The sequence below is a fragment of the Pararge aegeria genome, chromosome 8, assembly GCF_905163445.1.
Source record: "Pararge aegeria chromosome 8, ilParAegt1.1, whole genome shotgun sequence".
NCBI classification, from domain to species: domain Eukaryota; kingdom Metazoa; phylum Arthropoda; class Insecta; order Lepidoptera; family Nymphalidae; genus Pararge; species Pararge aegeria.
Window position 1 is genome coordinate 6,737,200 of NC_053187.1, and position 23,704 is coordinate 6,760,903.

The 23,704-nt window shown below is 33.7% G+C and overlaps 3 protein-coding genes across 6 annotated transcripts; 2 read left to right on the forward strand and 1 right to left on the reverse strand.

Moving 5' to 3' along the window:
* The first annotated feature begins 1,885 nt into the window (after positions 1–1,885).
* LOC120626062 (39S ribosomal protein L47, mitochondrial) lies at positions 1,886–3,228 on the forward strand. The gene has a single exon (XM_039893347.1). The coding sequence runs from the start codon at positions 1,963–1,965 to the stop codon at positions 2,737–2,739; it is 777 nt and encodes a 258-aa protein (XP_039749281.1). The 5' UTR covers positions 1,886–1,962; the 3' UTR covers positions 2,740–3,228.
* Positions 3,229–4,069: 841 nt separating this feature from the next.
* On the reverse strand, positions 4,070–13,739 carry LOC120625792. Of its 4 annotated transcripts, none has more exons than XM_039893002.1 (7): positions 13,621–13,739; positions 12,938–13,173; positions 12,116–12,274; positions 9,926–10,380; positions 9,627–9,789; positions 7,789–7,909; positions 4,070–6,084 (listed from the first exon to the last, which is right to left on the reverse strand). In XM_039893002.1, the coding sequence occupies exons 2-7, from the start codon at positions 13,163–13,165 to the stop codon at positions 5,417–5,419; spliced, it is 1,794 nt and encodes a 597-aa protein (XP_039748936.1). In that variant the 5' UTR covers positions 13,166–13,173; positions 13,621–13,739; the 3' UTR covers positions 4,070–5,416. The 4 variants fall into 4 exon arrangements, with proteins under 4 accessions (XP_039748936.1, XP_039748934.1, XP_039748933.1 ...); XM_039893000.1 differs by having other exon boundaries at positions 13,474–13,739; XM_039892999.1 differs by having other exon boundaries at positions 13,255–13,739.
* A 5,633-nt stretch (positions 13,740–19,372) lies between these two features.
* On the forward strand, positions 19,373–22,370 carry LOC120625589 (cuticle protein 7-like). Its single transcript, XM_039892653.1, has 4 exons — positions 19,373–19,438; positions 20,297–20,521; positions 21,015–21,188; positions 22,164–22,370. Exons 1-4 carry the CDS (start codon positions 19,421–19,423, stop codon positions 22,257–22,259), a joined length of 513 nt encoding a protein of 170 aa, XP_039748587.1. The 5' UTR covers positions 19,373–19,420; the 3' UTR covers positions 22,260–22,370.
* The last annotated feature ends 1,334 nt before the right edge of the window (positions 22,371–23,704 follow it).

A 23,704-nucleotide genomic window follows, 5' to 3' on the forward strand; every position in this document is an offset into this window, starting at 1 on the left:
AACAAAATAAATTTAAATACATAAATAAAAATAATATTAATGGCACAGCAACATGCTAAGATAATATGAGTGCAGCCACTAGCACAGTTAATAATTCAATAAAATTTACTCATGTGCATATGAGTAAATTTTATAACAACCTATGTATAACATTAGGAAACAGACATACAATATTATTTCCTCATCCTTACATCCACAATCAAACTAACAATATAAAATTATGCTCAAAATAAATCACAATGCTGCAAAACACTCATAATATCAATATATCATTGCTTGTCACAGAACTCCCATATATAACTCTTTGGTCTGCTTCGATGCAGGTTCATGGATCACGAAGAACAGCGAGGTGTCCAAGGCATGTCAATGGACAACTCTGTTTGCCTAACAAAGGCTGGTATAACCCTAATTCTCAAGTTTCATGCCTTATCCAGGATTTTAACAAACGTTGTGGTTTTAGTTTAACAAGCACTAAAAAAAACAGTTAGCTTTAATTATTTAAGTGCTTTGCGCTTGCATATGTTTGTTGATAAACATAAATTTGCTCTACGTTTAAATGCTAGAATTCATGTGGTTTATAACTTTAAACTTTCCTACTTAGTTGTTATGGCGAATGGTATTACATGGATCAAGATACTCTCAACAATCATTATAACCTAAACAGTATTCTATATTATATATATTACGTTTGGGTTACCTTAAAACTGCTCAAAGAAGCTCCCAAGAAAATTGTTTAAGTGTTTCTGTTTTGAAAATATCGCACTGTACTGACAAGTCTGTATTTCACGACATAGTTTACAAAATGCTCTTTATACAATAATTCAATAATAATGTTCAGTCATTGTAATTTAACCCAGTCAAATGCCGATCAAAAATAAACACAATCACAACACTATTTATTCACAATGTACAAATTTTTAGTTTACTTTTCGCTTTTCAGTCAACACTCAACTCAACTGTCGTACAACTTCAGCGCATAGACAAGTAAACATGAGATACACAGCATGAGCACAGCACAGACTATATGATCGACATTGAAAGACAAGCTATTGACAATGGTGCATAATACACATGTAAAAGAGCATGCCACGATGATATATTTTTTTTCAATTCCGTATCCGAAGGGTGCCATTAGGATTGTTTTACTGCTTCTGCTGTGCATCTATTATTCCATTCTATTGACCATTTATTCAACTTGTGTGCCAGTGGGCTGTATGAATCTAATGAACCGTATTTTCGCTACTTATAGACGTATATTTACCACCCGTGTAACTCAGTAACGCTGTGCACGTTTTGCATTTTTGGGACTCATATCATCGTCAGTGAACGCTTGCTATGAGCATTTATAATATGTATACTATGTATATAACTAGCTGTTGCCCGCGACTTCGTCCGAGTTTAGTTTTGTTTTTATATGGTATTTTAAATTGTGTGTTCTTGTAATCAAAAATGTAAAATGAACTATTTCAATTAAGTGTATCTTTAAAAAGAATTTTTAGTATATTCCTTACATTTCTAAACTCACGAAAACTTCTACATTTAATACTGTCCAATTGGAATGAATAGGTATATATTTTTTACATCTATATAATACCCTTGATGATAAAACTATTTATACTGTGATACTTATTTAGCGCTCTTCAGTTTCTACCGGCGATCTATTAATATTTTAGAACACAAATGCTGCTATTGCGACTATGATAGATAAATACCTCGCGGACCCTCGCGGGCTTTATAATTATGTACATCGATTTAGTTGGTTTATGGTCACAAATGTCAAATAACTAACTTTTGGTCTGAGAGATGTATATAAATAATTACTGATCTGTGCAGTGTGCACTACGTAGACAGAGAAGTAAAGTTTACTTCTCTGTCTACGGTGCACTACATCACTCAATGTCAATGTGGCCGCTGTGGTATTTGGAAGACGTGAAAACAATAGCAAAGCATTTTTGAACAAAAATGAATTTTGTTATTAAAAATATTACACGTAATGCAGTGGCATTATGTTACCGCTCAACCAATTCCATAAAGCTCTGCCAAACATCAATACAAGATAATATTAAATGTATTCATACAACAATTAAACAATATGATTTAATGGATTTCTTCGATAGTAAAAAGAACTGGAACGAAACAAATATACGTGTTGGCAGAGCATGGCGTTTAGATGAGCTGAGAATAAAATCAAATACAGATTTACACAAATTATGGTATGTTTTACTAAAAGAAAGAAATATGCTTTTTACTATGGAACATGAATGTAATGAGAAAGTGCGCCTTTTCCCTAACCCAGAAAGGATTGACAAGGTTGAAGAATCAATGAATAATATAGAGACTGTTATCAGAGAACGTAACACTGCATATTACAGGTTGGAAACTGGTGAAACAGGGGAACGTCCTGTTGTAGATGTAGTTAACCTCTTTGGCTTACCAGAGAAGTACCATAAGCAAGAACACTTCCTACCAAAATTTATGAATTCGCGTTGGGTAAAATCATACATGGAACATGGATATATTAACAGTTTATCAGTAAAAAAGTTCTACAGATTATATCAAGAAAAGTTATATAACATTAAAAGGAAAGAGCGGAATAGGAATTTTAATCAAGTCCAACATCTTTTGAAGCGCTTTCCGGATATGGACTTGGAAAAGCTACAAGCTGAGTATCCTGATGTTGATTTAGAGAAAGCTAAAAGGTCGAAAAAAGCAAGAGGTCATTTCTTACCCAAATATTAAATTAAAAGTGGTTATAATTTACAGTATGAACTTAGATTCATTATTGGTCTTTGCTCCAACTATATACCACCTTATTAGTTAAACTGAAGTCAGTATTTAATATATAATATAGATAAGACAGTTCATAGATATAATATACTACTACTTCTAAAGCTATGTTCATAACATCAAGCCTTTACCACCAAATTAGCGTAACCAACTAAAAAATATATTTGCCAAAGCTTTAATTAAATTCACAAATTAACCTTTTCTTAAATTTTTCCTTTATTGAATAAGCTAATTCAACGGGAAAGACTTATTAGCATAGTTGCAATAGGTCAAGGTGTTCAAGGATGGTAGAGGCAGTATCTAGTTGGAGTACTTCAAAGACCAACGTTTAAAAGTAGAAATTATATTTTACCTTATCTAAATTTGAGTTTGTAACCTCTAACATTCTTGCTGTTGTGATGCATTTGAAAAAAATAAAATACAAATTAAAATGTCTTTTGATATATGAATTAACATTTCTTACACTAAGTTTTCTACCTTCTGATCACTCAAAAGTAGGTATGACACAAGTCATAAAATTTTTTAAACTACGCCTTACAGCTGCAACTGTCTTTGTTGTACCTAAGTAGTAAATTGAAATGTGTGTCAACCCTGATGTAGTGGTTTGATCTATGATCCTGATGCCATCGGTGATCATTGATAGAGCATCTTTTTCAACACAGTTTCAGTCTTCACACACATCATATAAAGATCTAAATTATTATAATATTGAATTTCTAGAACCATAGACCATACTCATAAACCTACCAGTAGACCTGCAGGCTGATTTTATTTCCCAATAGACACAACATTTAGAGCTGGCTACTGAAAAGTTACCATATTTAAAGGTAACTATCCACCATCAAATAAGGTAACCACATTATGGTGATGCCCTAACCATTACCTTGTGTAATTTTACCTGCAAACCAAAGACAATGATGAAATGAACTCAGAAAATGCAAATAGGCATTTAACAGGTTATTTAGTGGCAAATTTCCACTGACTAGCTAAATTTGGTGTCAAATGAAATAGTGACTGACTGCTAGAAAACATCACTTTAACTTTTTTATTATTATCTAAATTAAAATCATATTAGATAGGCTCTACAGACTTTTTTTTTGGATTGACTAATGATCAACATTTTTGTAGAACATAGTATTTATGTAGTGTATTTCTGATAATGTAGCATCTTTCAGTCTTAGCTCATACCACTAATAAGAATTATTGTGTCCTAGTGATGTTTCTTGAAGCCCTTTTATACGTTCAGCAAGTATGGGGTTTGCTACTAGTCAATAGCTGAGGGGTTCTGCTCCTCTACCTCCAATAATATTCATCCACATCTACAAAAAATTAGGATGAAATTGAAATGACAATACAACCAAATATCAACGAATTTTTACAATGATTTCAATAACGGGACGTGTCTTCTATTTCCCGAATGGATGAAATAATCTTGACTTTTTTTTGTTGTTTGAAATATGAATTAGTCGGAACTGTTCCCCACTGCGTTTGATGAGAAAACTATCCAAGAAGACCGTCGCCGCCGCCGCTCAAAATGGGTATCAAATAAAAGGGCTTGACTAGTAGAATAATGTACACTATATTAAAATAACAAAATTTGACTTTTGTGTTCACAATCAATCACAACGACCTCCAAAAAAAAATGCATTGATCAGAATTGGATCTGTTAGTTTCATGGATAAACAGACCCAATTCTATAAGAAAACCTGATTTTATAATAATAAAAACTTTATTTATTTACATTGGGCGTATAAAATAAACTATAAATCTGATAACATGTTATAATAGCGAAATATATTGTGGCTACATTTGAATACAAAATCAACTTATTTACGTGATAACGTCTTATGAGCAGATCGCGGAACAAGCGATAGAGAGGCGCCATCGGCTTGTGACGCATGTTTCTCTCTTCTACCCGGAAGCACGTTATTACATAAAATTATCAACAACCAACCAATTTTTTTTCACAATTGCAAATATCGCAGACTTTGTCCGCGTAAAAGTCAACCTTTCGAAATAAGCTGTCGCTGACTTTTTTTTGGAACTTTTAAAGGTGAAAAACTTTGTCATACATGGTTTTATCGAAACCGTAACAGTTTACGCAGCGCACGTAGCAGAAGTCCCAAAAGTAAAAATACTGATTTTGAAACATTCTTCATTGGTACTATGCTACTTTTGGTCTAGAGTGATTATATATACTTTCTCGACAAATGGGCTATCCAACACAGAAATATTTTTTCAAATAGGACCATCATCGCGTTCAAGTAAACAAACAACCAAACTCTTCAGCTTTATATATTAGAATAAGATTAAGAATAAAAAAACTAATTATTATTAGGTTAGCCCATTGACAAAAATAAGGGAAAAAAACTAGTAAAAGACGCTGTTCCCCCACTAATTTCCTTCTTGATTGCATGACTAATGCTATGAATTTAAAATTTAATAAGTGCATACTCTTGTGTCACCAGATACATGGAAAATACGACGTATCTGATGAGCAAGGTCCCAGTCTCAAACGCAAGCGCCGCATCTACGTCCTTACGAAAGCGTTTCAGCTGCGCCATTGGCTCGAGCCTCATAAATGGGACGTTGCAAACGTATCCTAATTTGTATTTTGTTATCCGTATTTCTAATTTGTGACATTCCAATCAAATAAACTTTTTAAAACTCTTAGTATTTCTTGAGATTTGTATCTCGACTCCATTTCATTTATCGTCCATATTAATTCTTTTAACATTTCATAAATTTGTCTGTACATCTTCACAAATGTATCCGATACAGCGTAACATGACCTTGAATCAAGTGAGCTCGTAACTAACACGTCTTCCGATGTATTTCCTAAAGTTAAATCTTCGTTTAGTTTTTGCAATGTTTCTTGAAATATTTGAATTCCATATGCCTCTAAGTAAGATTGTAATGTGATATACAATGTACTAATTATCAAGTTTTGGTCTATCTCACAATCTTCAGCGGTAGGACAGGGATGGAATTTTGGATAGGTTACATTGTTAGTATGACTTAAATTTTTTGGTGGATTGTTGCAAATCTGCGAAAGATGTTGTAAAAGTTTATTTGGCTTTACCCTTTTTACGTTTAATTTCTTAAGCATTACCAAATTACTTTCATTTGTAGGGAGGTCTTTCCATTTGGTATTTTTTACAAAGTCAATTAAAATCCTTAAGGTCTCTTTTTCGTCAGATGATAACAAATTATTTGAATGGTGATGACTTATTTGGTGTCTTATATGCGCTGGTTTTATTCTTTCCAGTATTTTGATAATTGATTTTGGTGGTAGATCTGAAAAAAAAAAACATAAAATTTTTGCTTGGTTGTAGGCCTCAGCGGTCGTTACGGTATGATGTCAAGTAACATTCAATTATAGGGGTACTTATGGCTTTAATGTTATTTTCATTGCCATGTTATAGGACAGAAGTGGTGATATCTTCTTTTATAACAAATTACCGAATGAAATCTTTGACATGTTTATTAAGTTCAACGTATAAAACGTAGGCTTACAGAAAAATCCTATTATAATATTAAGGATTACTTAAACAATGAAAAAGCTTGGGTATGAATTGCTCTAACTCTATGGCTTAATACTAATTGATTGTGAGATGGTGATAGCAAAAAAAAATACACGGCTAAGTTCGTTGTGGGCTTAGGCTTAATTAGGCTAACGTAGTTATCACCATCCCCTTACAATTATGTCATCATGATCACCATGTCAACCAATCGAAGTCCACTGCTAGACATAGGTCTTTTGTAGAGTTCCACAATATGTGCTGTGCAATAGGTGCTGGGCCGCTTGCCTCCAGCGGCTCCCAGTGACGGGCTTGATGTCCCCAGCGACTCACTTGATGTACAATTATGTAAATATATTATATTTATGAACGAAGATTAGAAATAGATAAAGAATTTTAGAAATGAATTGAATTGATATCCTAGTGGGCAAGGCTTTGGCTTCCCTTTCGGGAGGACCGAGTACGAACCCCAGCAACACCTCTTTAAGCATTTATATATCACATACATAAACGGCGAATGAAAACATCGTGAGGAAGCCTGCATGCCTGGGAGTTCTCCATAATGTTGTCAAGTCAAGTGGTGGGCAAAACACTTCTCATTCCAAGAGGGAGAACTGTGCCCTGTTGGCTTGTTCGCTGCGCTTGCTTGATGAGTTCGTTCCAGGCAATTTGGGGCACGCAATCTTTCACAACCAACCGCTCACAAAGCGAATTAAAATAATATTAAAAAAAAGGAATATGTGTACATTAAAATTGTTATTTTGAAGTTATACTTCTTTTGGCGTGATAGGGAAAAATGATGAGAGTACATTTTTAGGATGCGCGCGCACACCGTCACAGAAAACCGACACTCAGAAGTTACCCAATAAGGTTTGTTCACTTTCAATTGTCAAAGTCTGCAGGCTCATTCCGATGATTTCATTGATTCAATTGAACAAAAATCTTAAATTTTAATGTTGAGTGAAACTTAGTTGTCCGATAATGAGTCAATGCACAAATATTTTCTTTGTGATATTTAAATAATCTTTATTTAACTAAATAATGATGCGTTATAGTAAAACTTTTAATTTATTAAAAACCTTTTTCCTGTTGTTTGTGTCGTCTTTTCGACAAACGGAGAATAAGGCGAAAGATAAAATTTTTGAAAAGATTTCATCTTGTTACGCCAAAGACGTATAACTTCTAACGCGTGTACGTAAGCACACATAGTTTTTTGAATTCATATTTCAATAAAAAGACACATAGTTGAAGACCTAAAGATTTCAATTTTACACTATAGGCAAATCATTCACATCACATATATTTTTTGGATATTACTTAAACTTGTGGGCCAGTGCTCTGAGAATTGATAAAGCTGTGGGACAAGAGAAATTTTTATCCTTTCCCCAGGGTGATAATTGCCTCCTCCTGATTTGTCAGCTAGCTGTGCTGGAATAGAGTTTGTATTAAGTTATTAAAAGATTTAAGTTATTTAGATTACCTGAGATAATGTCATAGAATTCATTTATAACTGCGATACTAGACCTGCCAATGCTTGGATAGTTAATATTTGCGTTTGGTTGATCCATAAAAAATACTTCCATAACTGCATTAAGCCAAAGCTGGAATAAAAAAAAATTGGTCATAAACTGGGTTCAATAAGAATACTTACTTATTAATTTATTTATTTATACTCTTTATTTGTACACCACTCAGAAAAACGAGACAAAAAAAGAACAAACACATGAAGCAGGATACAAAAGGCGGCCTTATCGCTAAGTAGCGATCTCTGCCAGGCAACCTTAGGATTAGGAAAACTAAAAAGAAAACAAATAGGTGGGGTCACTATTTAGTACATACATACGAATATCTACATACTAATACGTAAACCAGACTATACAAATAAAAAAATACTATTGATAAATATAAAAAATAAATGTACTTATCGTATCTTAATATACCATAAATACTTAAATATGAGTTTGAGTAGATAAATAAATAATAATAGTCGTCTTTACTGAGCGAGATAATGAGCCTTGATAGCATTTTTAAATATGCCCAATGACTTCAACTGTCTTATGTTCAATGGGAGTGCATTCCACAATTACTGAATTATGATGGTTACCAGAAATTATAAATTTATCCTTATTGTTAAAATTTCCCACATAAATGGAAAATAAATATTAAATTTGAAGTGGAATTTTCTTCGCAATAACTATATAATAGGCATGATGAATAATTTTGAAAAACTGAACCATGATATTCGGAAGTATCTACCTATTATATACTTCAACTTCAAGGTTGTTTATGGCAACCGGGTCACTTTTAGGATAGCGACCATTACTGCCAATGACTTGAAAATAGCACAGTATATTATGGTTTGATTGACCGGTTATAAAAATTAACACGGACAGAGTGGTTTTGATGTGCATGATGGGAAAAGCGAACACTTACACAAGACAATATATAAACATTCTAAAACAGTACAAAACCTGTATGTTTTGTACTGTTACAGACTATAAATAACAAAGGAAAAAAACAGAAGCGAGCAAGAACGACCGATTAGAGTTTAATTTTTTTTGAATTAATAAATTTAATTAAGGAATTTAGAACTTTTTTGTTAGTTGATGAAAGGAACTGGTCTGGTGGGAGGTTTTGGCCGTGGTTAGTTATCACCGTACCAACAAACACGTGCCGTTAAGCGATTTAGTGTTCCGGTGCGGTGTTGCGTAAAAATCAATTAGGGGTATGACTACCATACTTCCTAACAGGTTAGCCCGCTATCAGGTGAGTTTGCAGTCAAAGGCTAACCTATAGTGGAATAAAAAAAAACATGGCATAGTACTTCTCCGGACAAACTCTACTACTACTGATGTTTTCTGTCAACCTGGTGGCGTCAGTTCTAGCTTGCATGGTCGTTTAAGTTTAGTAGCTATCTGTCCTACGTTTAAATAAATAAATAAATAAATATACTACGACAATACACATATCGCCATCTAGCCCCAAAGTAAGCGTAACTTGTGTTATGGGTGCTAAGATAGCTGATGAATATTTTTTTTTATGAATATAATACACATAAATACTTATAAGATACAGATAAATACCCAGGCACTAAGAAGCATTCATGTTCATCACACAAAACATTTTCCAGTTGTGGGAATCGAACCCACGACCTTGGACTCAGAAAGCAGGGTCGCTGCTCACTGCGCCACTCGGTCGTCAACGAGTTTGAACGAGACAAAAGTTTGAAACACTGGTATGGAATTTTTGATGACAAGGGAGTTAAATTAGGTATTGTATTGAGGATTTAATATTTAATGTTGATAATTTAAGACTTACGGTCATAGTTTTTATATGTTCTTCGGGATAATCTAAGTGTATAAAGTATGAGAATATTTTCAATATCCGAGAACAGTTTTCTGTAACTAAACAGTTATTTTGTCCCAAAATATATGCCATAAGCATTTTATTTCCTCTCAATTGTTTTTTGTGGTCTGAATTCCTGAAATATAAGAAAGTATATTTATGATATGAACAGTTTTTCATTCTTTCTTTGATAGGAAGAATTACTAACTCATTCTAAAATTAAACTTTTGCAGTTTTTGCCAGTCTAGGTTTAAAGTATATCTAAGACTTACAGAATTGATTGCCAAATAGCAAGATCGAATTGTATAAGCTCAACAATACTATGCAGTACTGCCATTAGTCTATTTATTCTCTCAGTGCGATCTAGCATCTCAAAAATTTCGAACTGTTTCTTCTGATAAAACAGTCCTTTTATTGTTTGTCTTAACTCTTCCGGCGTTTCTGCAGTTTTGTCTAGTAATCCACCGTCTGAACTATCAGCACTTATTTCATACTCTAATCTATTTAGACAAAAATTAACAATGCCCTCTTCACTTCCAAACTGTGTCCTGTTAGAAGATGTTTTATCTTTACTGTCCATTGGTGATGTTAGAAAGTTTGTATAGACTTTTCGTATATTTGTATTCAAACAGGGGCAGTGTGTACTAAAATTCAATGCTAGTACTAGTTCACATTTGTCTAACACTTGTGAAATTGTGTATCCGGAAGAAAGATCTTCGTGTGCATTCTGAAAAAATTAAATGTACTTTGTGCTCTTTTAATTGAAGCTAAATTGTTCTATATAATATTCATAATTCATTTATTTTAAGTAGGCCTTATTTATAAGCACTTTTTAAACGTCAAGTCAGTCTGTTTGTAGTGACTACCACCGGTTCGGAAGGCAGATTCCACTGAGAAGAGCAAGGAACTCAGCATTGCTCTTTTCCAACATAATTTAACAATCTTAAGAATTTTTAGTTTTATGTGAGATGAGAGCGGAGTGGCCTGCTTCCAAGCAGCCTTGTGGTTAGTAACTTGTCGTCTATAACTATTTTTATAACAAAATTTTCTAGGTTGGCTCACCATACAAAATCCTCGCCATTAATGTAGAAAAATGATCAAATTAAGTACTAAAGTGCTAAGAAATGATCCATATGTAAACTAATGTACAATAGAATTCAAATTGCAAGATAAGATAATAATAAATAAATAAATAAATAAATATACTATGGCAAACACATCACCATCTAGCCCCAAAGTAAGCGTAGCTTGTGTAACAGGTAAATACTGGTAATATATTAAATACATAAATATTCTTTAGAACATTTTTAAGTTGCTGCTATGATAAACTTTGTATACTTTTTGCTACAACATTAATAGTAGGAAGGAAATATCTAGCAATTTTTGGGTTTTACTTGGCACCAATTAAAAATGTTATACAAAATATTTATTTTTTGATTATAACTTTTTTTATTTAGGAAATAGTCTTTTTTCCCCTCTTTTTAATGACTTTGTATAAGCAGGAATACTGCAGGTTAAATACAACTCGCCTAGATTGCCTACAATTCAATGAAATAAATAAAAAACATAGTTACATGATTATGGTTTATGTGATTGTGCAGTTCCTTTGACTAAGATTAGAAATCTTATGGCTAAAATCTTGGTCACTCATTAGTGGACTGAAATGTGAACGATTGTCTGAGTTCAATACCATTAAACTATTGTGATAAACATAATAATAACGTAAAAATAGTTGGTACAGTGGGATTTTTTGCAACAACATCAATTAGTACAATGTATCAGTTATGTACTTATTTAAAAAATATGTTTCTATAAGATACAAAAAAAGGGTTTCATATGTGGGCAAATCAGCAGGGAAAAGCAGCCCAATATTGGATTTGCTACATGCAACTCACTTCCTTATGTATTTCAGAGAATTTTATAGATTAGAATGACTGAATTTTATAAACTGGTTTTAATCAAGCCTGTAATTGGGTGATTTTTGAAAAATCTTTTCTGCGAATAGGATACATTCCTAATTTAACTTAAACATAGGAATCGAAGAAAAAGCCAGTCTAGCAATATCCAATTAAGATTTGGTAAATATTAATTGGATATTTTTTAAAGTTAATAATGTACTTGATCCCTAGACCCTTTTTATGTATTTAGGTCCCACTTTAAGGAAAATAATATTATCTTGAAATATATGTTGCATTTAGAGACTAGAAGGTGACTAGTACTCGTAAGTACGTACGTATGTACTTTGAAAGGCAGTTACATTTCAAAAGAAACATTCCCAAAAAGGGTTGACGTCACACAGGTGGCCATATTTACAAAATTATTCCAAATCCACAACATCTCTTTAGTTGGAAGAAGATATGTTGTGCTAGCATGATATGGGTATTGGCCGGAATAATGATGCTTTCAATGTTGTTACAAACAATTTTTACTGCATTAACTTATGATTTAATAAATACATTTACCAGCATAATCTCCACAATTTCTTTAAGCACAACATCAGATAGATACTGTATAGGTGTAATGGACATTATACAGACTTCCAATGCTCCACACCAATTACTTGCTTCCATTTCAATATTGAATAACCTTGTTACTTTTAGTGGAATCTCTGTTATTTTACCCTGGAATTGTGTAATAAATTTTATTTTGTTTAGTTTTGTTAGCCAGCTAAATTGAGAACATGTTTCTAGTTTGATTATGATCAATTAACAGAAACCAATATTTTATCATAATAAACATACAGCTCTCTGTAATTCTCAGTGTACACTGCTATTTGCAGGTAAATGTTAATTTATCATCAATTATCAAACCATTATATTAAGCAGGAGAAAGCTTTAACATTGTCCATATATTAATTAAACATTTGGTTATTGCATAATGTATCTCATAATTAAAATGTGTTTATCAATTTATTTAGGTTCATTTATGGTATGTTTAGGTTAGTATATTTAGTACTGCTAAAGTGTGCTAATAGTAGCAGTACTATATGGTACTACTAACTAACGGTGGACATAACATATATAATTTAGGTTAATTTATCAATAGTTATGCGGTTTAAACATTGAACAATATTTTTACCACTAAAATAAAACCTGCTTGATCCTTGTTTTCTCCTCTGTTTATCCCACATCTCCATTAGGATTTGTATTGACACTGAGCCATAGCAAAGCATGGCCAGGTTTAGAAATTATATGATAAAAAAACAAAATTACTATCACACTATGCAACACTATTGATTGGGTAGTGCTTATCTTCTGGGAGGATATGTTATATATTATACTTACTGGCTTAGTAGAAGCATGTATGCAAGAATCTCTATCCATGCACACTGGCATATATAACAATTGAAAGCGTTCAGCATAATTCAAATAAGCTTTCTGTGACACCAGTTCACAAGCTTTAACAAAGTTTTTCCTTTTCAGACTGGCAACTCCATTATCTTCTGCATGGTCATGAGCAGTTGATTTGGAGTTTTGCGAAGATACGCCTTCACTTTTAAGTGCAGAACTCATTATTCAACCTGAAGATAGTGAGATATGTAAACTTATTGTTATTTTTCCATGAAGTACAACTATATTATAAAAACTGGATATGGTTTTACTATTTATCAACAGGTTTACTTACTGTTTCAGCCTTATCTTCTATAAATTATTTATTTACTTATTTTTCTTCGTTTAAACAGTACATTTTAAATCAATGTGTAATCATAACACCGAACATAAACATAACGTATTGATGCACAGGATTGAAGACTCAAGTATAACATTGAATAAAAATAAGTTTTTTTTAAAAATGATAATGGTATTTGGTTTGTTTCGACTTAGTTTTTCTCCAGAAGTTTACTTTTCCGGTACATAATTGGCACAGGGTGACAGGTTTGTATATTTGGTTCAGAGTTACAACAAACACAGATTAAATCACTTTTTACTAGGGGTAGGTTTCCAATAGTTATCCGTTTTTACTTAACATGAATAATAACAAAATGTCAACTTTTTAAATCTATACACCATCCGCCATGAACAAATAACAATTTACAATAACACCATCAAAGAGAATAGAGAATATAATCTACGTTATAGGTGGGCATAACTGCTATTATTTTTTTATGAATATATAAATATACTGTTGTGCTAATTTTTTTTACTGTTATTGTCAACTGCTAAAATATTTATTATAGTCTCATGTCTGAGGAATTGTTCTGAAGTGCGATGGCTCTACGATGACATATCTAACTATTTATTTACTGGTCTGTGATGACCTTCACAACAGACCAGTAAATAAATACGGGTTCACCTTCGAGACTCCTGGAATGTGGTATGGACTGAATCGAAAACTATTAAAGGACAATTCTGTTTATCAGTTCAACCAGATATAGGTACCTCGCAAACCATGGTACTTTATGTTCCGTAATATGAATCGTTGGGTGTCGTCCACAATAAGTCGGCTGCGTATCGGTCACGCCTGCTCTCCAGTACATCTCAGTAAATTGAGATTAAGGGACCACTGTGAATGAACATGTGTGAATGTGGCCTTGACGAAGGATCGGTCGCTCACATTTTGTTTTCCTGCCCGAAACTCCTTCATAAGCTTTACGACGTCCTTCCTCCTAATATTCCCCGTTCCACCTTTGTTTAATGCTAAACGCTTATAGTTAAATTTTTCTTTGTTAAAATTCCTGCGAAAGATAAGACAAGTAAGATTGATATATTTTTCTATATCGTTGTTAATATATGCTAATAAACAGTTTCGTAATGCTATAGACAGCGCCAACAAACACTGCGTGCATCCTGCCATCCATAAATCTCAAAACTGTTATCATCTGTAATAACTAATAATTAATAACGTCATGAAAAAGTGTTGCACTAACCAAAATAATTTCGAACGAAATAATTATAACATAAGCACCGAAAATAATTTATATTATAGCAGCATGGTAGCATTTTTAATAATGTTTAAAAAAATATTGTGTTATATAATATGTTTTGTGTTATAACGCCCACCTAAAATCTACATAGGTAATTTTCCACAACAATAGTAGGTACGCTACATAAAATAAAGTAGGTACTTCTTTCAGAGTCGAGGTCACGTGATCAGAAACGCTATAGATTGGTGGAAAGAGATGTTTATAGTCTTGTGTCGTCATAAGACTGTTAACAAATTGTTGTTGCTTTATTACTTGAGACTTAAAGATCATAATCGTGCGTTACAACCAAGAGAGACCAATACAAATCTAATTAATATAATACTAAGAATACGCTATTTTAAATAGAGAACATAGGCTATGTTTAATTTCAGTTATAATAAGATTTCAGATAGGTATCCTGAAATAATGATAGACCTGCATCACGCGGGTTAAGCCGTGAAGAGCAGCTAGTCTTGCCTAAGTAAGTATAGCAAATGGTACAAAGAAATATTTTAATTTAGGGTTTGCAATTAATAAGGGAGATGGGTGCGGGTAGAGCGCTTTAATTTTCATATAAGATACTTAGATAACTACCTATTATAGTTTTCGTACAAACTTTGCTCGCTCGCAATCGAGGAGTCTTTTCGCATATCAAACTCTGAATCGTCAAAGTTAAATGGACCTAATATCGAGTATTTCCATACTTGAAAACGAGTTCTCGAATCTGAGCGTGCAAATCTTGTATACTAAGGGTAAAGGTATAAAGATAACTAGGGAGCATCTATAAAACAAGATCCCATGCTACCGTCGCATCGGCGTCGTCGCCGGAATTTGCATGTACTTTCGCTTCTGTACTTTATTTTTATTTTTTTAACGAAGCTATCGAACTCTTCCAACGGAAATACGAGAGGCAAAATAGCTTGATATATTAGGGTGGGGGAAAAAGTTTCTTCGCAATTTTTAGGTAAATTCAAAATATTTCTTAATATAGTTTATTAACTAGAGTATGTAGGTACCATTTTTTCGATAACTTTTTGCCAGCTTGTAGGTAGGGACATTATCCCATTGCTAAAGAAATTTTGGGGCTTCTGATCAAAAAACCGCGACAAGTAGTTTTAGCAGTCTTCTCGTGATGTTAACCTGACACTCCCTAAAGAATTCTGAAGAGACCGAAGCAGGGGGAAATCTGAAGGTGTAAGGTCAAGACTATACGGAGAATGTATTAACACCTCCCAGCCAAACTCTCTTAATTCAAAAAAAGATCATCCTTTATTAAATGTCAAATTAAATTAAAATAAACGTTACAAACACATGATTAAACTAGTTGTACCCTGCCACGCTTCGCTGTGGCACATTGTGATTGAATGGTTGAGAAAAATAGTTTTTGAAGCGTACACAAACCAACGTAATATTTTTATATACCTATATTGATATGTGTTTTAGCACTAAAGATGTCCCTCCTACTTCCAGAGGCAACCAGTATTATTTGAAAATTATAGATAGTTGCAATCATTGACTGCAAATCTTACATAGACTCTTTCGCACTTAAATTTCCGGCAAAAATTTTTCGAAATCTGATAGTAAGTGACCTTAATCTAAATATATGTTTAAAAATAAATTAAGTAAAATGCTTCTCGAAAAATGTTATTAAGAATATTTATTATAAACTGAATAATTTTAAATATAAATTATTGAACATTTTATTCGATTCGGTTATTCATTTATTTATTTACTGTCATTTTTAATCTATACTAATATATAAATCTATAGAGTTTTTTACGATTGTTCCGTTAAAACTATTTAACTATACATCCGATTGAATTGAAATTTTGCATCCATGTAGAGGATACATTGACTTAATGGATAGGCTAACTTTTTTATAAGTGTCTCTGAATCTCCGAAGTTTATAGCGGGGGCGTTAAAGATTAGAAAAAATCAAAGAAAACTAAATTTTGAATTTTATCTCTTTTAGACATGAAATTTGGACTAGACAGATTTTTTACGAGCAAACAAGAATGTACTGAATGAAGTTTTAATCACAAAATCGGTTACGGGGGTGCTAATGAAAAAAAATGTCACTTAAAATTTAATAAAAGTTTCATGTTTGTTAAATTAATGTTTTCGGGATCGGTTGGTAGTTTATTTTATCTTTTCCTCGGGGAGATAATTGCCTCCTGCCCATGCTAGCCGTGCTGATTGGCTCGCAACTAACTTAGCCAGGGGTTTTTAGTTATCACCATCTCATAGTCGAATTAATATACCTATAGCTATTAAGTCAGAGCAATTCATATCCAAGCTATTTTTATCATTCATGTAATCGTTAATAGAATATAACAGAATTTTCGTTTAGCTATATAGTAAGCTGATGTTTTATATAAAATTTGAACTTATTGAGAAACATCTCAAGGATTTCATCTAGTATTTTTTTCTAGAATATACCTACAATTACCCTTAAATGAATTACTAATCTTATGTAGCCTAGTAAACAGCACTAAAATTTTATTTTCACTTTTAACTTAGTATTGTATAATTTTTTTTTTATTTACCGTAATTATTTTATCTTCTTTAAATACTCGCTTCACGACATGATGCAAGTATCTATCAAATAAGATTAGGTATGCTATACGCATAGCTTTTCCATAGCTAAACATAACTTCTAACAATTTATATTTACAGAGCGTAATATCGTCAAAAAAAAAGAACGCTACAAGCGAAGTGGTGGTGGATTTCGTCTTCACTTACGGGAGGCTGATTTCGAACCTCTTTCCTATCTAAGTTATGTGCGTATTAAGCGTTCAAATACAACTCGCTAAAGGAAAACATCGTAAGGAAACCTGCACTTGCGAGTTCTTCATAGTATTCCCAAAGGCGTGTGAAGACCACCATATCTAAGTATAGGATAGTGGCCACTTGTAGCACGTTGTTAGATACATGTGTCAGGACCCACATGTTCGATTCTGTGAACCACTGCATAAGATGACATAATTAGGTTTAAAGCAAAAATACCTGAACCCAAAAGACCTGACTTGGATCTGACCTGACCTGACTGAAATAAAGAGTCGAATCAGTTAAGCCGAAGTAAAAAAATGTCCAATACACTCTGCAACCCAAAATTTAAAATTTATTTAAGATGTCGATTAATTAAATAGTAGGTATAGTTTGAATTTTTATTGCCGCACCAACCCGTTCCTTCTAACAACTACTTTCGCCAAAGGTTGTCTGGGAGAGATCGCTTTAGCGATAAGATCGCCTTTGCACACCTAAACTTCCTTTATATTATTTTTTAATTTAAATTTTTTGTGTTTCTCTTTGTATTTCGTTTTTGTATGTGCAATAAAGAATTTAATAATAATAATAATAATAATAAACGCTATGTTTGGCCCACCCTCTTATATGAATGTTAAACTTGGATATAAAAAAAGGAAGCGAGCAACCGACTTCAAGCATTCGAAATGTAGGTATACCGAAAAATGCTCAAAATCAGGTGGCACAGGTTTACATCCAATAGGAAACAATGCACTCGCGGCAGACTATACCAATAGGGAAAGACCGAGATCTGATGTCCAACATTAAGCGCATATAAGTAGCTTTCTTTGGCCACCTACAAAGAGGAGAACAGTTTTCCTTACCAAGACTTGTACTAGAAGGTAAAATTGTTAGGAAGAGATCTCCAGGTCGTTAAGGACGTAAATGGTTGGACGATATAAGGGGACCGGACTTTGTTATCGAGATCAAAAGAAAACGGCACTTAAAAGGGAGGCTTTTCGATAGATGACCGCCAAACTTCAATTAAAAGAAGATGGCACCCGATGATGATGATGATGATTTTCAAAAGAAACAGTTTCACTTAATGAGAAATAAAAATTAACATAAAGAAGTGGTAATCTAGTTAGTATGATACAAAATTAGCAGCCTAAACTTGTAACAGCTTTTAGTAGTCAAATACTCGTAAAATAAAAGGTGGCACGTTTATAAAAAAAATTCAAACGATGCTTTTTGATGGGAAACATGTATAGGCGAAGGGTAAACCAGATTTTTGGCGTGGCGACGCAATCATTATTAACCGACTTTCAAAAAAGGAGTGGTCATCCATTCGGTTGTATTTTTTTTTTTTAATTTGTGGAACAAATTTCGATGTTTCACATCTGCCAGGCGCCCCGGGCTCACACGTTTTTTTATTTTATTTTTAAATGATTAGGTACCTCCCCCCCCCCAATGGCCTCCAGTACTAAGAATTTCTTAACAGAATAACCCAATACCGAATAATGAAAATGATTAAGGAAACGGGATAGTGTAATTTCTAAAAATATGTCATAACATAAACTACATCAACTGTATATAACAATAATACATAAATAGCTAATACAAATACAAATCATATAGAAATAAATACATACATTTATAAATATATATATACAAATACATACCGAGCAAATATATAAGTTTATGACTTTGTAGATAAATAATAATCTTTTAAACGACTTTTGAAGATGCTTAATGATTTAGACTGTCTAATGTCTCTTGGCAATCCAATCCAGAGTATAACCACCTTCACTGTAAAAGAATTTCCATACGCATGCGAGTGACTGGCAGGTATTATAGTAGGTACCTATGCTATAAACAGTATTTCCTATCCTATCGTTGCTTCTATTAATCATAACTATTAGATCTACCTACTCACGGTTCAATATTAAAAATTGTTGATTCATATTGCTGAGTTTGCTGCAACCCGCGTAAATCAGCTCGTGATTACTGTACCTACTTTCTTAAATAACGCTGCGGTATAAAACCACAATTTTTACGGAGCAACCATCAGTCCCGCAGGGTACAGTGCAGCTCATAACTGTTTCTACCTCCTTGCAAAATGGCTTTCGTACTTAAGGTAATACCTCCGAAATAATTTAGTTACCTACTTACAATTTTTTTTTAAATTTTTATGTTTGGAATATATTTATTCGGCAATTTTTATATGTGACCTACACCTTGGTATCGCACAAAGGTGTTATGTAATAATCGAAATAATATTATATTCGTGATTATCATTACATTCATTATACTTCAGTTTTATTTATGTTTTAATTTCTGTACTTTAAGATTACAGTTTCGCCAAGTACCTTAATAGTGAAAATAAATCATAAATATTTTCCAAGTACATAGTGCCCTGAAATTTCAGAGTGAGAATGTTTGATAGTGTTGAATCATACATGCGATTTGAAAAAAACATGGGTCTGAACTGTCCAATCGTAAGAAAAAAAGCTTTTGGATGATTTTTCCAGTTACATACGAATGGCTACTTTAAATATTTTATTGGCTTTTACACTAACGTACTTTTTAATATTATTTAACCAAGGGATTCAATCATGACATGGAATAAGTTAGTTAGTTAGTAGTGGAAATCTGACGAATTTATTGCTCAGGAAGATCAGCCAAAACAAGACAAATAAATATATTCGTACTAATATAATAACACACATTTGTATATTATATCTTTATATGTGTACAGTTAGTTATTGTCAACGCTCTTTTTGCTTGGCACCTGCTTGTCGCTGTTACCTAAAGTTACACTATCTAAAATCGAAACAATACAAAGTTGGTCTATATTTATTTTGTTTCAGCGTAGGTAAATACTTCTGTAAGTTAACTTACTAACTGTATTAGATGTACTGCCTTACTTACTTTACCAAAGATTTGTAATCTAGATCACGGTCTTTTGTTAATTTATTCAAAATATTCTTTTCAGACTTTCGTGGTGTTGGCCCTGACATCGCCCGCTTTCACAGTGCACGCGCCCGGCGGCTATTCTTACAACCGTTTCAGCGGTCCAGTTAGTGGGAAGATAATAGAAGTCCAGGTGCCAGCGGCTGAAGGTGCACAGCAGCACGCAGACTACGGATACAATCACCGACAGAGGCAAATTGATCCGGAAACAGCCAAATATGACCGCTTGAAGACCGTTGATTACAAAGTAAAACTATTTTCAAACGCTATTTTTTCTAAATAAGTCTCCTAAAGACTATTCTTTATTTTATTGTTTTCAACTGGCTTATTTCAACAGTAGACAGTAGTTAGCATGTTTGGTACCATGAGCTTTTACTTTGTTTGATACCCGTATCGGGTCAATTGTCAGGTATTCCATTTCCTGTTTAGAAGTCGGTGTTTTCTTGCAGAGCACGCTAAATCTATGGTCCCTGTGATTATGAGTAATATGTGGCAATAAAGTCCGCTAACTCGCATGGGAGCAGCATGGTGTAGTTAAGCACTCAAATTCCATTTTCTATACAAGGCTTAAGAGTAATTTAGCAGGTGAATAGTTACCCATCAATGTCGAGAAGGATTCATAATCATATCGCAGACCTCTAACTGTATTGAAAAGCGAAATAGTACAGAATGAAACTATGCCCATTGATGTCCTGAGGGTGATGACGACGATGATATAACAAATGTGGTCTCTTTTTCAGGCTAAACCGGATTATCACTACGCTTATGGAGTTCAAGATCCCCACAGTGGAAACCAACAGGACCACAAGGAGTCCCGTGAAGGAGACGTAGTCCGGGGCGAATATTCACTGGTAGAGCCCGATGGTTCCATCCGTCTTGTGCAATACACAGCCGATGATAAGAACGGCTTCCAGGTATAAAAATCTTTGGAGATATTAAGATTGGCGATCTTGAAGATAGAGTCCAACTTTTTAAAACTCGTTTCTGAGACGGACTGTTAATATGTGAACGGCCTCTTGGCATCAATGTTTCGTGCAAATATCTAGAATCCATAAAACGGTGATAGCTTAGTGGGTAAGGCTGCGACTGTCCGGGAGGACCGAGTTCGATCGCCGACACGCATGCTAATTTTTACAGAGCTTTGTTTGTTTTTATTTAATTAAAGGATTTAAAATATCATTTAAACGGCGAAGGAAAACATTGTAAGGAAACCTGCATGCCTGAATTTTTACCGTAATGTTGTTAAGGACGTGTGAAGTCTAACAATCCGCAAGTGGCCACTGCAGCGTGGTGACCGCAACGTCCTAAGCCATTCTCATTATAAGAGGAAACGTGCCTTGCAGTGGGCCGTTAATGGGTTAACATCATCTGTCTAGGCTTCATTCTCAGCTAGATACCAAATCCGATCCGTTTTACTGATAACTTGTTACTCTAAGGTTGCCTGTAAAAGATCACTTTTAGTGATAAGGCCGCCTATGCACCCTAACACTTTGTGTTTTGTTGCAATTAAGTTATTCTACCTATCTAATCCTACAAGCAAAGTTGTATAGCTGGCGGGGCTTAGGTTACGATGCTCATAAGAAATCGATAAGGGGTAAGGTTTAGTACACTGCCGTGCCCAGTCCAGGTTATTACAAATTCAAAATACTCTGCATCGTCACCTACACCTACACACAATCTACTCTGGTATGTCGCAGACGGACAACTTGCCAGCTAACCCAGACTTTAAAAAATCGTGTGTTGACTTGCGTAATAAAAAAATAAAACGATGAGTTACGAAATGTTTATACAATGTTGAATGCACAACAAGTAGCTATTATAATACAGTGCTATTACAGTCAAAGCTGATTACATTAACTCTGTTGACAATAATATAATGGTTTTTGCAGGCTACAGTGCACAAAAAACCAGGTGGTAAACCAAATGCACCGGTACGTTATACTCAAGTGACCCAGCCTCAGCAAGAAGATTCTGGAGAATACTAGTCCTAGTTAACTGTGAAGAAAAGACTATTACATATTATGTTGTTGATAAGTGTTGTTAAATACCTATTTATTATGTTTGTTGTTAATAAATGAAATGATGTTAAAAGTAACTTTGTGAATATTTTAATATTTAAAAACACATAATGAATCCTCGCTCACATTCCTTTCCCCAAAAAAAAAAAATAGGTTTTAGTCAAAAATAAAATACTTAAATATGATCTTGATAAAATCCGGAGAGAGAGGAAATACAATAGTATGTGTCTTTTCACCAGCGATCGTTTGCAAAGATTGTAAATATCTCAGCTGCTACAAAAACGAGTTGTAAAACTTGACACAATCGAGTTAAATTCATTTAGAGTTCGTTGGGTAACACGATCGATATTATAACCTATTTATTTATAACAGATTTGTCATCATTGACTGTTTCTTATAATGCTGCCTGCACCCAAAAGATAGCTAAGCAAGTTTTATTTTTAACATGAAGTCCAACTACTGAACACGTCTGGACTCTTTGTTTGCAGGAGTAGGATAAGTATACAGCTTTGATCTACTACGGAGCTCAAATAGCAATTATTTCGTTTGATATTACTTTCAATGATTGGGATCGAATTTAACGGAAACCTCTCTAATCATAGAAGCCAGTAAAATAGTGTGTTGGAGCACTTTATGCCGTAGTTATAAACGGAAGTGCAACATTGTTGTTGAGAGATCAAGGTTTCGAGGTTTATTGAAATTCATAATTTACGCAGAATAGTAGCTATAGTGTAATTGGCTATTCGTGATGAGTTTCTCTTAGATGAGGTATAAAGTAGCTAAATTAATTATTGAAAGGTTGATTCAGTTGCACTATGAGCGGAAGGAATAAGATGATTATTACTGATGAGAACTAATTTAATGGCTCATTTAATTTTCCTATTGAGAGAATAGAAAGCAAGGTAAATTCTTCAATTTAGTCAAACGAATGCATATTTGTTTATCTGTTAAAATTTCGACGGTCAATTGAAGGCTTTTCGTAAACTCGATTTCTGCTTTTGCAACGATTATTTTCGCGTTTGCCAATCTTGTTGACTCGGCGTCAGCCGCCTTTTGTTATTGCAATGGTAGGTATATAAGGACTTTGCTGTAATTTTCCATTATAATGTATCTACGAGTTAAGTCAGGTTGGGTTCAGCAAAAATAAGCATGGCGGCAGTACTTCCCCGGAGGAACTCTGTCACAAATAGCTCTAATACTACTACATGGAATTACCAAGTGTTTAGGAGAAAATTCCCACCAGCTCTCAGTCCAACATTGGCACCGAGCCAATGTGCATTTTGTGCCCATCCAACAGCTTGCAGCGATGAAATGGTAATTCCGATGCCAGAATTAGACAGCGCTGTCCATCGCTTACAATGTACCGCGGACGTGCCGTGGACGCAGCGAGCCCTGCCCAGCGAGTGCGTCTA